The sequence below is a fragment of the Hyperolius riggenbachi genome, chromosome 3 (genome assembly GCF_040937935.1).
Source record: "Hyperolius riggenbachi isolate aHypRig1 chromosome 3, aHypRig1.pri, whole genome shotgun sequence".
In the NCBI taxonomy this organism is placed as follows: Eukaryota; Metazoa; Chordata; class Amphibia; order Anura; family Hyperoliidae; genus Hyperolius; species Hyperolius riggenbachi.
The window spans coordinates 109,551,770-109,568,295 of record NC_090648.1 but is presented as its reverse complement, the minus strand read 5'-3'; the positions used below and the strand labels follow the sequence as shown (position 1 = coordinate 109,568,295).

The 16,526-nt window shown below is 44.7% G+C and overlaps 1 protein-coding gene across 2 annotated transcripts in view; it reads left to right on the top strand.

The window, feature by feature from the left end:
• Positions 1-16,526, top strand: part of POLD2 (DNA polymerase delta 2, accessory subunit) — a 115,905-nt gene that overhangs the window by 15,633 nt on the left and 83,746 nt on the right. For both annotated transcript variants that reach the window (XM_068274755.1, XM_068274754.1), the window contains exon 5: positions 1,652-1,766. In XM_068274755.1, coding sequence (XP_068130856.1) covers positions 1,652-1,766 — 115 coding nt within the window. The remainder of the gene's footprint in view (positions 1-1,651; positions 1,767-16,526) is intronic.

Sequence of the window (16,526 nt, the reverse complement as noted above, 5' to 3'; positions counted from 1 at the left end):
CAGGCTGCAGCCACCCTAGTGTGCACCCAAGCACACTGATCTCTCCCCCCCACCCCCTGATCGCCCACAGCACCCCTCAGACCCCCCGCCCACCCCCCAGACCACTGTTTGCACCCAATCACCCCCCTAATAACCCATCAATCACTCCCTGTCACTATCTGTCAACGCTATTTTTTTTTTTTAATTCCCTAAACTGCCCCCTGGGGACTCCTGATCACCCCCCACCCCTCAGATTCTCCCCAGACATCCCCCCCCCCCGTGTACTGTATGCATCTATCCCCCCTGATCACCTATCAATCACTGAACATAATTATTTGAAGGTTGACTTTTTTTTTGTTATAAAAACACTTTTCTTTTATTGGTCGGATGAAATATGCTAATTTTTTGAGATAGGAAATGTGGGTGTTCATGAGCTGTATGCCAAAATCATCATTATTAAAACAATAAAAAGCTTGAACTACTTCAGTTGTGTGTATTTGAATCTAAAATATATGAAAGTCTAATGTTTATCAGTACATTACAGAAAATAATGAACTTTATCACAATATGCTAATTTTTTTTAGAAGATCCTGTACATCAGTGGGAACAGAAAACACCTACCCTGCTCTGTTTCATTCTTCACTGCTCAGCCTGCTTCTTATAAGCCGTGTTAAAACTCACGACTGAGCATTCAGTCTGGCTTTGCTCAGGAATCATTATAGCCAAGTCTGTCTTCTCTGATGTCTTTTGAAGCCTAAGTCTGCCCCCTTCTGGCTTTGCTATAATGATTCCGCTGTAATGATTCCTGAACAAAGCCAGACTGAATGCTCAGTCAGGGATTTTATCAGGGCTTATAACAGGCAGGCTCAGCTGTGAAAGATGAAGCAGAGAGCAGGGTAGGTGTTTTCTCTAATGTTCCCACTGATATGCAGTATATGGTAAAATACATGAGGGTGCTTCATCTCTGGTTCACTTTAACCTCTTGACGACCAGCTAACGCCGATTGGCGTAAACTGGTTGTCTGAGGGTTTCTATGGAAACGGCCGCTCGTTTTCCATGTCAGTTCACGGAGGGTGTCTCCGTGAACAGCCGGAGAGCCGCCGATCGCGGCTCGCCGGCAAAATGTAAACAGGCGGGGAAGAAATCCCCGCTGTTTACATCATACGGCGCTGCTGCGCAGCAGCGCCGTAAGGCAGATCGGCGATCCCCGGCCTCTGATTGGCCGGGGATCGCCGGCATATGATAGGCTGAAGCCTATCCTTCAATGCGCAGGACGGAAATCCGTCCTGCGCAGCTCACAGAGGGAGGGAGCGGGCGAGACGGCTGAGGGGGGCTTTGAAGAGCCCCCCCGCTAAGCAAATGTAGCCGGCGGCGATCAGACCCCCCAGCAGGACATCCCCCTAGTGGGGAAAAAAGGGGGGTAGTCTGATCGCCCTGCTGCACTCCTGATCGGTGCTGCGGGCTGTAGAGCCCACGCAGCACCGATCACTGAAAAATCCCCTGGTCGGCAAGTGATTAATGTGTCTTATCAGTGATTGCCTATCATTGCCTACAGTATGTATGTTACTATACCTATACCTTTTGTTAGTCTGCCAGTTTGTGTAGTTTCACTAAATCATGTCTTTATGCATATTTGCTCCAATTAATTCCCCCTCTTGTGATCCCACCCCAGGTGCCGTTATTGCAGTTCTCGGTACTGAGGGTGATGCTGGAAAATTCATAGTGGAAGACTACTGCTTGGCGTCCCTCCCTTTGCAGTCTCCCCTGCCAGACCTGGATGAGGACAGGTAAGTCATCCCTTTTTATTGCTCCTGTATGATCTGATGACTCATGAGCCCTCAGGAGATGCTGATGTCTGACTAGAAGGCTGCCGGCTCCTCTTACACAGCTTATGCTGACGCTGCAAGTTTTACAGAAAGGGGAAAAATCTGCTTTCCTCAGAGCAAACCATGTGAAACCACAATAGTTCTGCAGCCAGCGCTGGGTACATGGAATGTGATGGAGAAACTCACCCAGAAACCTCCTCTGCTTCAGCTTAAACTGTCATTCCAAGCACATCAGTGTTTTTACAAAGCCTCCTTATCCATTCCCACAAGCCAACATACATGTTTATTTTCTGAGAAGCCCAATATCAGAAAGCTTGATTTATTTTTTGTTCTTTATATTCTGCCTAGAAGTTTTCTGCTTCTTTTTGGAACATTCTTTCTTTCAGTGGACTGTTGATATTTGTGTAGAACTGATCTTGTTGTTGCCATTACCTTACGGTGTGACCTTTTGTAATCCAAAAGATATTTTGGATTGGGTCCAGCTGAAAGCAGAACAAGAATGGCTCCAATATGGTGCACGGGAATCTATTATATCATCTACAATTATCTTTTTCCACAAGGAGCATATTTATGACTGGTGCCAACTTTTTTGCTTGCCCTACAGATGCATAGAGGATAGCCAAGGCAACTTGTATTGTTTTGATTTCCAGGCAATGGTATTGTTTAAAAGTAAATACATTTGGCAGCCACCGTAACCCTCTTGCTTCAGATGTCCTTTAAAGGACCACTCCAGTAAAAAAAGGAAGCAGCAAAAATCTGACAGAAACGATAGGATTTGGACCAGTCCAGTCCTCCACTGAGGCAGTGGCCGGAAGTCTTCAAGAACCGGGTGCTCCCGAAGACCGGCGGCTCCATACTCTCGCGCAGGCGCAGTACAGAGCAGCCTGTATTAGGGAGCACTCGGGCTCCTGAAGACTTCCGAAGCCTCCTCCGGTGGCGGAAAGCAGTATTTGACCAATTTGGTTGAATACTGCTACCGGGGGAGCCAGCGCTGGAATGAGGGATCAGTGAGAAGAGCGGGAAGGCTCTATAGGACCCAGAGCCTTCCCCCTCCATAGGGAAGTATCTGGGTTATTTTTTTTTTAATATCAGTTCCTGTTTGCTTTAACCACCAAAATAGTAAGATACCAGCCTCCCTAATCACTTGCACACTATTTTGTCAGTTAGACTTAGCAACTGCCATTCAGGAAATGCTTTTGAAAACAAAGAAAACCCTGAGAATCCTCCATGAGGAGATGGACGAGTCCAAAACCTGTTGTTTCTGTCAGATTTTAACTGTTTACTTTTTATTTTAAAACAAGTCTGAAGTAAAAAAAAAACCCAAAAAACAGGGCTTTGGAGGCGGAGTTGAGGAGTTGGAGCAGTTTTTGGTAGCTGGAGTCGAAGTTGGAGTCGGTGGTTTCATAAATTGAGGAGTCGCATAGCAAGGAAATGAACAGCGCTACTTAAAAACAGGCAAGTGTCTACCTGCAAAAGAGTGCAAGCCCCACTTGTGGAGTCGAATACACACCAAGCATACACATGACCTGTCTACCACTGGAGGAGGATGTTAGTTTCCTGTAACAGCTTGCATGCAACCTATTAAGTACTCGTCCCTCCCACTGCGAAGAAGTCGATCCTTCATGGGAGGGGCCTAACACTAACTAAATCCTAACCTATGCATATGCATAGCCTGGGTGCGGCTAATCAAATAAAATCGAAAATTGAAAATTGCGCAAAAGGTGGAACAGCGCAACACCAGATCCACCTTTTGCGCAATTTTAAATTGAGGAGTCTGGTGATTTTTGTACCAAATCCACAGTCCTGATAACTATTAGGCTAAGGCAGGGGTAGGGAATCTTGGCTCTCCAGCTGTCAAGGAACTACAAGTCCCACAATGCATTGCAGGAGTCTTACAGCCACAGTCATGATTAATAAAGCCAAATGCATGCTGGGATTTGTAGTTTTATCACAGCTGGAAAGCCAAGGTTCCCTACCCCTGGGCTAAGGAGTCGGAACCATTTTGGGTACTTGGAGTCGGTGGTTTCATACACTGAGGAGTCTGAGTTGGAGTCGGACGATTTTTTTTGTACCGACTCCACAGCCCTGACAAAAACAGATACTCGCCTATGGAGAGGGTACTATAGAGACTTCCCGTTCCTCTCACGGTCGCCTTGTTCCAGCGCCTCCACCCCCGTTAGCAGAATTCAACTGATGAGTCGAATACCGCTCCTGTGCCTCCACAGGAGGCTTCGGGAGCCTGAGTGCTCCCAAAGACAGGTGGCTTTGTACTGCACAGGCGCTTGTGCTTGCTTACGCATGAGCAGTATAGAGCCACCGGTCTTTAGGAGCACTCAGGCTCCCGAAGCCTCCTGTGGCGGCACAGGAACGGTATTCAACCCATTGGTTCAAGACTGCCAACAGGGTTCAGGAATGAGGTGACCTTGAGAGGAACAGGAAGGTTGTATTGGACCCTCTCCATAGGTGAGTATCTGTTTTTTGGAGGGAGTCTCACTACAGATTTGCTTCAAGAACACAGCATTGTGGCAGATGTGGACTCATTTGTTGGCACCTTTACAGCTCATTGGAAAGTACTTTATGCCTCCTGAGAAGTGTTTAAATGAAAAGCTATTATCCCGAGTATACTGGCATATTACTGATCTGTCACGGAGTAACTCAAAGCATGAGTGAAAATAGGTCTCAGGAACAGATCATACTAAAACTGTTCTTTGCAATGATCAAGAACAGGAGGGCTCCAGTGTCTGACAAAACTGGCCCTGCTGTCCTGCTAGGAGACATTGATTCCTTGCTTCCATCTCCTCACAGTGACTGACAGACTCACTTGGATGTTCTTCCTTCAGATGACCCACTTTGCTCATGGCTTTTACTGACTGGAATTTTTCTTCAATCCATAATCCATCACTTAGAGCAGCATTTGCAGCTGTCAAAATAATTCATGATCGTTTTGGGTAATGTTTTGCCCTGAAGCCTCCAAAGCTCCAAACATACGTACTTAAGATTTTCTGTGGCCAAAAAGATGAATCATTTTGTCAGGAAATCTAACGTGTGTACATCACTGGATCAATTCATTGCCCCAGAGGTCCATTTGCCTCAATTACCCCAGAGGCCCATTAGGAGTGTTTTTATTAAGCCTCTCTCTCTTCTGGAATTGCTCACTGTTGTTAAAGACTGCTTTTTCTAACTAGGCACATGCGTATTCACAAGCAACTCATGGCCAGTGAAAGGGCTCCTTCCTTGAAGAAAAGACCTGCACAAGTGATTCTTTTAACTGGGCGTGGACAGTCCGTGAGCTCACACTTATGGTGTGTACACACTTGAAAGATGAATGAAAGATATCAGACCAATGTTACCCCCTTCACTGTAGTATGAGAGCCATACTCTATACAGAGTATGCTGTACACATGCAAAAAATCAGTATCTGCAAAAGATCCGTTCCTGCAAAATGCATTCATAGTCTATGATATCTGCAGATCCTCATACACACCTTGTTTAACAGACATTCATCTGCAGATCAGATCCACCAGAATGGATTTTCAGATCTGCAGATGATTGTCTGATCTGCAGATGATTGTCAGTTAAACAAGGTGTGTATGATGATCTGCAGATATCATAGACTATGAATGCATTTTGCAGGAACGGATCTTTTGCAGGAATAGATCTTTTTGCAGATACTGATCTGTTGAATGTGTACAGCATCTTTGTGTGCAGCAGCTTGAAAAGATTTTTATCTGATGGGGAGCTCAGCTCCATAGAATAGACTGTGTAGGTATGGCTCTCATACTACATGGAAGGTGGTAAAATTGGTCTGTGATCTTTCATTAATCTTTTTCCATTAACCCTCCAGGACAGAGGATACATCGAGATTTGGCCCCTCCCAGGAAACAGGAAACATCCACAAGCCTCTCTATAAATAAAAAAGTTTGTCAGGTATCCGGCAGTATGGATGTTTCCTGTTCCAGGGACAGGTCTCTCTATACCTTGGGCTGCTATCCTGGAGAGCCTGGGGTGCTAGGGATGGTTGGTGCTGCGGAGACAGAGAGGTGTTCACTAGGCAGTGTTATCCGTGTCTGGCCGCTTACCTCTTTCTATAGCCTCTGTGGATGGTCTGGGGAGAGAGATGGCTGTGGAGGCTTCTAAATGGCAGGCGCCGCCGGCTGGAATGGCGTCCGCACGCTGCGGGGAAAGCGGAGGCTGAGAGGGCGCAGCGTGCCAGGATCCAACATGGCGGTATCAGGACTTCCGCTTCCGGTATAGACGTCACTTCCGCCTGCCGGATTGAAGAGCGCGCAGCTTCCTCCGCGTCCTGGCACTCGTGCAGGACGCAAGATGGAGGCACAACCAGCGTCTGGGGAGAGCACGGACCAGCAGGCGGCTCACAAAGAACCTAAGACACAGGAGTCAAAGCCGGATACGAAGGTATCTTTGATACTCACATGTAAAACGGTTGTTTGTGTGATGGCTTTGTTTTTTCTGGAGACTCACTGGCTGGTTGTGCTGCTGGAGGATTACTAGGTGTATGGCTTCTAGGTGGAAGGTCTATCACTGGGTGTTATACTGAGGCAAACTGGCAGGGCATTTTGACAAGTGTCTGTATTTTGTTTGTTGTATTTCAGACCACGACAGCGTCAGCCTCTGCCTCATCTGCAACTACTGCAGAAGCATCAGACACTGCTAAGCCCAAAAAACGCTGTCCTTCTTGTAATTTGAAGCTGCCAGTGTCATGGAATAAGCTGTTATGTCAGCAATGTGCAACTCGTGTTTTAAATGAGGAATCTGCTGTGGCTTACAAGGATTTTCTCAAAATGGTCCGCAGAGAAATGTCTGAATCAATGAAGGTTTTCAGAGAATCAATGGCAGCTCAGTCCGTTGCTAATCCTACACCTGTTGTCATTACACAAGTGCCGGCTGCTTCTGCATCAGTTCCTTCAGTGGATAATGTGTCACAACCCATTATAAAACCGCCAGGGGTCATTGCTCGATCACCTACTATTGGTGCTGATTTGCCAAAAGATCAAACGGCTGTGTCTGCAATGTCCGACAATCCTATAGAGGTGCCATTACCATCCGCATCGGTGCATAAAAAGGCAACCTCTAAGTCAGATAGGCCTGTATTGTCAGATTCTGAGCCGGATGAATACTCAGATGAGATTTCTGAATGTGATTCAGATGAGGAATTATCTGAAAAAGATCAGGATAGGCCATCTAAATTCAGATTTTCTGCTAATGAAACGGAGGAATTATTAAAAGCAATTTATGATTCTCTAGGTTTAAAAGACGATGTTCCTTCTTCTCTGTCTGCACACGATGCTTTATATGCAGGCATGGAAGGAGAGAAACCGATGGTATTTCCAGTACATGCTTCAACTAAACAATTGATTAACAGTCAATGGAAGAACCCTGATAAGGTCTTTTTGTCTAGGGGTTTTAAGCGTAGATTCCCTTTTGCAGAAGAGGACTGTAAACAGTGGGATAAATGTCCTAAACTGGATGCAGCTTTTTCGCAAGTGCATAAGGAGAATGAATTATCCTTTGAAGATCTAGGTTTTCTAAAAGAACAGTCAGATAAGAAAGCTGAATTTGCCTTAAAGAAAACCTGGTCAGCCATATGTGCGAACTTTCGCCCGGCCGCTGCTACCACTTGTGTAGGGCGTACCCTAGACTTATGGATGCATCAAGTAATGCGTCACATTAAGATGGGGTCAAGTAAAGAAACTATTTTAAATTCATTTACGGTAATGTTCAAGGCTATCAATTTCATTATTGATGCAGCAACAGAATCTATCCGTCTGACTGCAAGGGCGGCTGCCTTGTCTAATGTGGCCAGGAGAAATATCTGGATTAAAACCTGGGAAGGTAGTAATGTCTCCAAAAACAAGTTATGTACTATTCCTTTCTCAGGTGACTTATTGTTCGGGCCACAGTTAGATGAGGTGCTAGAGAGGACATCAGATAAAAAGAAAGGGTTTCCTAAAAAAAGGCAATTTAGACAGGGGAAACGGTTTTTTCGCAAAAACCGGCAAGAAAATAAGACAAAACCCCAAAATAGACGTAAACCCTGGTCTTTCTCTCGGGACCAGAACAGGCCAAACGCCCTGTTGGGCAGTTCAGACTCCGCTACAAAGAAACAGCTGTGACAGCGAACAGGCTGTGGGGGGGAAGGTTGGGCTCTTTTTTCCCACAGTGGCAAAAGTTTGCGACCAGCCCATTCATTCTAAATTTGATCGAGTTGGGGTATCATATTGTATTCCAACAGAAACCTCCAACAAAGTTCATTATAACAAAGGAACTGAGATCAAGCGAGGAACAAAAAGCCATATCTTGCATTCTACAAGATATGTTAGAAAGAAAGGTAGTCACTGTGGTACCAATCCTGGAGCAGGGAAGGGGTTTTTATTCAAAGATCTTCCTAGTGAAAAAACCGTCGGGAAAATTTCGTCTAATCCTAAACCTCAAACCATTGAATCCCTTCATAAAACATCAAAAATTCAAAATGGAATCGATTTATTCCCTGAGGAATCTGTTGACAACCAATTGTTTCATGCTCAGTATCGATCTCAAGGACGCCTATTGGCATGTTCCGATCGAACTGAAATCCCAAAAATTTCTAAGGTTTGCGGTAAAAGAAGGTTCCATAGTAACTCATTACCAGTTCCGTTGCCTCCCCTTTGGCATAAAGTCCGCTCCAAGGATTTTTACCAAGGTGATTGCCGAATTAGTCTCACATCTGCACAAGAAAGGAATTATGATTGTGCCTTATCTGGACGATCTGCTGGTCATGGCAGAAACAAGACAAATGTTATTACACCACAGGGAAATTGTTGTGAAGGAGCTTCAACAAGCAGGATGGATTCTGAGCCTAGAAAAATCTCAATTAGAACCCACTCAAAACATTCTCTTTCTGGGGTTTATGATAGACTCAATAGAACAGAGGATGTTTCTACCAGAACAAAAAATTGCAAAGGTAGTTCAGCAGGTAGAAGATTTCAGAAGATTGTCGGTCATCTCGATTCGAGATGCCATGAGACTTCTGGGGCTTCTAAATTCAGTAGCACCAGCGGTGCAGTGGGCAATGAAGCATTCACGAATATTACAGAATTGGGTCTTGAAAGATTGGTGCAAGACGATGGAATCGCTAGATCCAGAGACAGTAAAAGAGAGTCTAGATTGGTGGACGAGTCCACGCATATTATCTCAGGGCAGGCCTTGGCATTTCCCAACACAAGTAATCTTAACTACAGATGCAAGTCTGTTGGGTTGGGGAGCCCATGTGCAGGGATTCAAGACACAGGGTCTTTGGCAACAGCATATGAAAGGTCAGTCCTCAAATTTCAGGGAGTTGATGGCGGTAAAGTTGGCTCTGATAGCATCCCAACATGTGGTAGCAAACAAACATTTACAAATAAGAACGGACAATTCCACGGTAGTGGCGTATATAAATCGCCAGGGAGGAACGAGATCCCGGAAACTATTAACTCTAGCCCTAGAGATACTGGACATAGCGGAACGGACTCTGTTATCCATTACAGCAATTCATTTGAAGGGTTCCATGAATGTGCTAGCAGATCTACTGAGCCGAAAACAACTATCGAACGCAGAATGGCAATTGAACCCAAAAGTATATCAATGGATAACATCAGTGTGGGGTACTCCGGTCATAGATCTGTTTGCCAACAGAGAAAATACGAAATGCAGTCAATTTTTCTCCCTAAACGTCAGAGACAATCCAACAGCGGTGGATGCTCTCGCACAGATATGGGACTTCAGTCTAGCTTTTGCATTCCCTCCTCTGAATCTCTTACCATTGGTATTGAGGAAAATTGCAGTATCCAAAACAACAGTAATTCTTATTGCTCCAGATTGGCCACGAAGGTCGTGGTATCCTCTGCTACTGAAATTGAAAATAACAGAGCCGATACTACTTCCTGTTCAAGACAATTTAGTATTGATTCAGAAACAGATGGTGCCAGACATCAACAAATGGAAGTTGACAGCTTGGTTACTGAACAGCATATACTAAAGAGTTATGGATTATCAGACAAGGTAGTTGATACTTTGATTAAAAGTCGGAAAAAGAACACTAGAGCAATATACCTGAAATATTGGAAAACTTATAATTTATGGAAACAAGAATCGGGTTTTAAGTCAAATGAGGTAGCTACAGTCCTAGAATTTCTCCAAAGTGGAGTAGATAAGAAACTGGCCTTAAGCACAATTAGGGTACAGATTTCAGCACTTTCTGTTTTTTTAGACAAACAGTTGGCTGTTCATCCTCTGATTGCTCGATTTGTGAAATCAGTCGAAAGGAATAGACCAATTGCTATTAAACCTTTTCCCAAATGGGATTTATCCTTAGTTTTGAAGGCCTTGACAAGGGCCCCGTTCAATTGCAATACCAGTATGAATTTACGTTTATTAACTTTCAAAACCGTTTTTTTTAGTAGCTATCACCTCGGCAAGGAGAGTGAGTGAACTTGAAGCCTTGTCCTGTAGGGAACCCTATTGTATTTTTTATAATGATAGAGTGGTTCTTAGAACAAGTTCTGAGTTTATCCCAAAAGTGGGAGATATATTTTACCGATCTCAGGAGATTGTACTACCGACTTTTATTCCTAATCCTACAAACGATATGGAAAGACAACGACACTTACTGGATGTAAGACAGGTACTTAAGGACTATCTGGAAAAAGTAGAAAGTGTAAGAAAAACCGAAGCCCTGTTTGTAAATTTCACTGGAAAGTTGGTAGGGCAGAGAGCATCTAAGAGAACGATTGCAAACTGGATTAAGTTGTGCATTATTGAGGCTTATAAAATTATGGAAACGACTCCGCCAAAGGAGCTTAAAGCTCATTCTACGAGAGGGACAGCAACGACTTGGGCTTTCAGAGCTGGTGCTTCCCCTCTGGAAATCTGTAAGGCAGCAACGTGGAAGAATCTGGGGACGTTCATGCGGCATTACAGATTGGATCGGATCTCTTCATCAGACCAGGACTTTGGAAGGAAAGTCTTGGGGGCGATCAGCCCACCCTAAGGTTAGTTATTACTTGAGTATCATCTCGATGTATACCTGTCCTGGAGGGTTAATGGAAAAAACTAAACATTAGCTTACCTGGTAATTTAATTTTAAGTAACCCTCCAGGACAGGTGGGGTAACCCACCCCGTTTTTACTCATTATATATGTAGTGTTAAAATATGTATATGTATATATATATATATATATATATATATATATATATATATATATATATATATATATATATATATATATATATATATATATATATATATATATATATATATATATATATATAGAATTCACTATTATGTATGGTTAGGTGTCAGGTGGTTGAGACCTTTTGGAATATTTCTTTATTTAATACTGCCGGATACCTGACAAACTTTTTTATTTATAGAGAGGCTTGTGGATGTTTCCTGGGAGGGGCCAAATCTCGATGTATACCTGTCCTGGAGGGTTACTTAAAATTAAATTACCAGGTAAGCTAATGTTTAGTTTTCAAGTGTGTACACACCATTACCCTTTGCTCTGGAGCAAAATTTAAAGGGACCTGGGCTCAAAACTCAGATGGCCAGTGGCTAACTCAACATCCCAAAATAAACAGGCATGTGGGTTAATCCCTCTGCAAGCGTCAAGGCCAATCTCCTAGAGGGGTACCTATGCTAACGGTGGATGCATCCTACACATACAATGAGCGTATCCACAATTGGATACATGTCTGATATACAGTGGAGGAAATAATTATTTGACCCCTCACTGATTTTGTAAGTTTGTTCAATGACAAAGAAATGAAAAGTCTCAGAACAGTATAATTTCAATGGTAGGTTTATTTTAACAGTGGCAGATAGCACATCAAAAGGAAAATCGAAAAAATGACCTTAAAGGATAGCAACTGATTTGCATTTCATTGAGTGAAATAAGTTTTTGAACCCCTACCAACCATTAAGAGTTCTGGCTCCCACAGAGTGGTTAGACACTTCTACTCAATTAGTCACCCTCATTAAGGACACCTGTCTTCATAGTCACCTGTATAAAAGACACCTGTCCACAGAATCAATCAATCAAGCAGACTCCAAACTCTCCAACATGGGAAAGACCAAAGAGCTGTCCAAGGATGTCAGAGACAAAATTGTAGACCTGCACAAGGCTGGAATGGGCTACAAAACCATTAGCAAGAAGCTGGGAGAGAAGGTGACAACTGTTGGTGCGATTGTTCGAAAATATAAGGAGCACAAAATGACCATCAATCGACCTCGCTCTGGGGCTCCAGGCAAGATCTCACCTCGTGGGGTGTCAATGGTTCTGAGAAAGGTGAAAAAGCATCCTAGAACTACACGGGAGCAGTTAGTGAATGACCTCAAATTAGCAGGGACCACAGTCACCAAGAAAACCATTGGAAACACATTACACCGCAATGGATTAAAATCCTGCAGGGCTCGCAAGGTCCCCCTGCTCGAGAAGGCACATGTGCAGGCCCGTCTGAAGTTTGCCAATGAACACCTGAATGATTCTGTGAGTGACTGGGAGAAGGTGCTGTGGTCTGATGAGACCAAAATAGAGCTCTTTGGCATTAACTCAACTCGCTGTGTTTGGAGGAAGAAAAATGCTGCCTATGACCCCCAAAACACCGTCCCCACCGTCAAGCATGGGGGTGGAAACATTTTGCTTTGGGGGTGTTTTTCTGCTAAGGGCACAGGACAACTTAATCGCATTAACGGGAAAATGGACGGAGCCATGTATCGTGAAATCCTGAACGACAACCTCCTTCCCTCTGCCAGGAAACTGAAAATGGGTCGTGGATTGGTGTTCCAGCACGACAATGACCCAAAACATACAGCAAAGGCAACAAAGGAGTGGCTCAAGAAGAAGCGCATTAAGGTCATGGAGTGGCCTAGTCAGTCTCCGGACCTTAATCCAATAGAAAACCTATGGAGGGAGCTCAAGCTCAGAGTTGCACAGAGACGGCCTCGAAACCTTAGGGATTTAGAGATGATCTGCAAAGAGGAGTGGACCAACATTCCTCCTAAAATGTGTGCAAACTTGGTCATCAATTACAAGAAACGTTTGACCTCTGTGCTTGCAAACATGGGCAAATCAGTTGCTATCTTTTATTTAAAGGGACTCCGAGCTCAGAGTAAAAATAAAATTTGAACTTACCCGGGGCTTTCTTCATCCCAGCCCTGGCCGGGACGTCCCACGCCAGCCTCCTGGCTCTTCTCCCGGCGGCTGTCCGCATAGCGCGGACAGGCCGGTCCCCCGGGCGACACTGGCGAGCGTCGGGCCTTCTCCTTCCGTATACGTCACGAATGACGTCACACGCCGGCCGCCGCGCGTCATGACGGCGGCCGGCGTGACAGCACGGCGCATGTGCGATTAAACCGCGCATGCGCCGTGCTGTCACACCGGCCGCCGTCATGTGACGTCATTCGTGACGTATACGGAAGAAGAAGGCCCGACACTCGCCAGTGTCGCCCGGGGGACCGGCCTGTCCGCGCTATGCGGACAGCCGCCGGGAGAAGAGCCAGGAGGCCGGCGTGGGACGTCCCGACCAGGGCTGGGATGGAGAAAGCCCAGGGTAAGTTCAAATTTTATTTTTACTCTGAGCTCGGAGTCACTTTAAGGTTATTTTGTCGATTTTCCTTTTGATGTGCTATCTGCCACTGTTAAAATAAACCTACCATTGAAATGATACTGTTCTGAGACTTTTCATTTCTTTGTCATTGGACAAACTTACAAAATCGGTGAGGGGTCAAATAATAATTTCCTCCACTGTAGGATAAAAACCCTAAAAGCGCCAATTAACGGTACAATTTTTTTTCACCAAATGCGATCTTTTGCTGCAATTTTTACGATTGAAAATAATTGGACGGTAATTATCGATTGTACACATTAACTGAACGATTTGTTCTTCAAATTCAATCATAAAATCCAACTTTCAAATCGATTTTATCCTATTTAGCAATCGACCAAAGAATCGCTCCTTATTGATTGCCTTCATATACGGCAAATTTTCTATGCAATTTGATCTATAAAATTGCATCGAAAGATCGCATTTGGTGAAAAAATTGTACGGTTAATGGGCACCCTAAACAACACCCAAGGTGAAAATAAACTAATGAAATAAACAATTGTATCTATCCTCTTGAGGGCCATAGTGTTAACCCCCCCCTAAAGACCTGGCCATTTTTTTTGTAAAATAGGCCAATACAGCTTTAAGGCCAAGCTGCAGGGCCGCACAACTCTGCACACAAGTGATCCCGATCACCCCTGAGCCTCTGTCACACGGCTGTCCCCAGTACAGCGCTGCCTTAGATCGCAGCGCTGTGCATGGTAATTAGACGGCGGTTTTGCCGTCTAAGAGTTTCCGCCGCTTGCAGACTGCTCTGCCTACCAAGCGGAGATGTGTGTGCGATCTCCTGCAAAAGCAAGCCCCAGGACTTTACGCTGATCGGCGTTAGGCGGTCCTGGGGCTGCCCCCGTGGCCACCCCCATTGGTGTGACGCGACAGCAATAGATTAAGGAATTCCACAGTTTTATTTTTTATTTAAATCTACTTTTGAAGCTTTACTGTTTTGCTTTTGCTCAATGACACGTTAATTGAAGTATGCCAGAGCTAAAATCTATGAACCATTTACCCCTTCTTCTCTTTCCTGCTCTCAGAAGCCATTTCCTGCTAGGAAAGTGTTTTATAGTTGTAATTTCTTATTATGTAGTCTGACCCAGTCCTGACTCAGACAGGAACTGCCACTTACATACCTGATGTTTAGCTCTTTCAGGCAGAGAAAGAAGAAAAGGAACACAGCATAGTTATTTGTGTGCTTGTCATTATACTACATATGTCTCTCTCATCATGTCACATGTCACTTCGGGTATCCTTTAAAAGCAAACTTACTGGAGGTCGTCCACAGGCCAGGTTGCTCTTAAGCTTTTTACCTATATCAGATGTGTCTAAACGTGGATATGCTCCTTTTTATGTGTAGGATGCAGATGCATTCACTGTTAGCATAGGGACCCCCTTGACATCGGCAAAGGGACTTAAACCACATGCCTGTTGGATAGATATGTGGCACTAATAATCTCGTTTATTTTGGGATGTTGTGTTAGCCGCTGGCTATCTGTGAGCTTTGAGCCCAGAGCCCTTTAAGCTGTCGGGCATAAAATCAAAAATCAATTCTTTATTTTTATCTGGTAAACAAGTAATAAGGATGCTAACCAGGCAATCCAAAAGTTAAAATCACTATTACTTTTCTTGTTGATAAATTATCATTCCCCAATTTACATGACTCTTATTTGGTACACTAAAGAGAAGTTGCAGGGCATGCTGGGTTGTCTTTTTTGCTTCCCTACTTCCCTTCAGACTTAAAGAGACACTGAAGCGAGACTAAATCTCGCTTCAGCTCTCATATATAGCAGGGGCACGTGTGCCCCTGCTAAAACGCCGCTATCCCGCGGCTTAACGGGGGTCCCTTCACCCCCAACCCACCCCCCGCAAACCTTGGTCGTCATTTTGGTCGCAGAATTTTCCTTCCTGGAGGCAGGGCTAACGGCTGCAGCCCTGCCTCCCAGCGCGTCTATCAGACGCGCATTGCCGCCTCTCCCCCGCCCCTCTCAGTGAAGGAAGACTGAGAGGGGCGGGGGAGAGGCGAAGATACGCGTCTGAAAGACGCGCGTGGGGCAGGGTTGCGGCGGTTAGCCCTGCCCCAACCAGGAAGCGCTCCCCCGCATTACGGAGGGGATTTGGGGGGACAGGGACCCCCGTTAAGCCGCGGGATAGCGGCGTCGTTTTAGCAGGGGCACACATGCCCCTGCTAGCTATGAGGTCTGAAGCGAGATCTATTCTCGCCTCAGACTCTCTTTAACTAATGCAGCCTAATTGGCTGAAGCCTCTTTCCCTCCTGTTTTCCCCTCCCACACCTCTGTTCCTCTCTGATTGGCCAAAATTTCTCAGGCTGAAGCAATGCACTTTCTATAGTGAAGGGCGGGCAAATCAGGCGAGGAGACTAAGGGCAGGTATTACATCGTGACTGGCTTCAAAATAGCCACAAATAAATATGGAAACTGTCTAGAATAGGATTCTCTACTTTTCCTTTATAAAAGTCACAGGAATCATAATTTGGACAGTGCAATACATAAGTTATTTAAGTAGAGCAAGTATTTATCTACTTATATATTTGTTATTTTTCCTGAGATAGTATGGCTGACAGCTCCTCTTTAAATGTTGCTCTGTGTATTTTCCCAGCCTTGTGAGCTCCTCATATGATGGTCATTAGACTGATTGCGTGACTTCCAATTTTGCTGTGTTTTTTTATTTTTTTTGCAAGACAAACAAGACACAGAACATTTTTATTGCTTTTTCTCCAGGCGGCCTCAAAGCTCCAGAGCTGCAGTTACTACAGCGTGCTCAGTAGGCAGTAGCAGTGTTAGGGAGTCTTGCCCAAGATATCCTACTGAATAGGTGCTGGCTTACTGAACAGGAATAGCCGAGAGCCTCCTGTGTCAGAGGCAGAGCCCTGCACCATTACACTTTCCAGCCACCACTGCATGGTTCATGAATGTTTTTCTTTTCTTATATGATTTCAGCTTGTCTGTAAATCACTAGCGCTTGAAAAAGCACTGTGGCATTGCAAATCAATGGTAATGTTCACACTGTAGCAATCACCAGTGATTAGCAATTTGCTGAAATCTCAAACTTGGTGCGTGAATCATT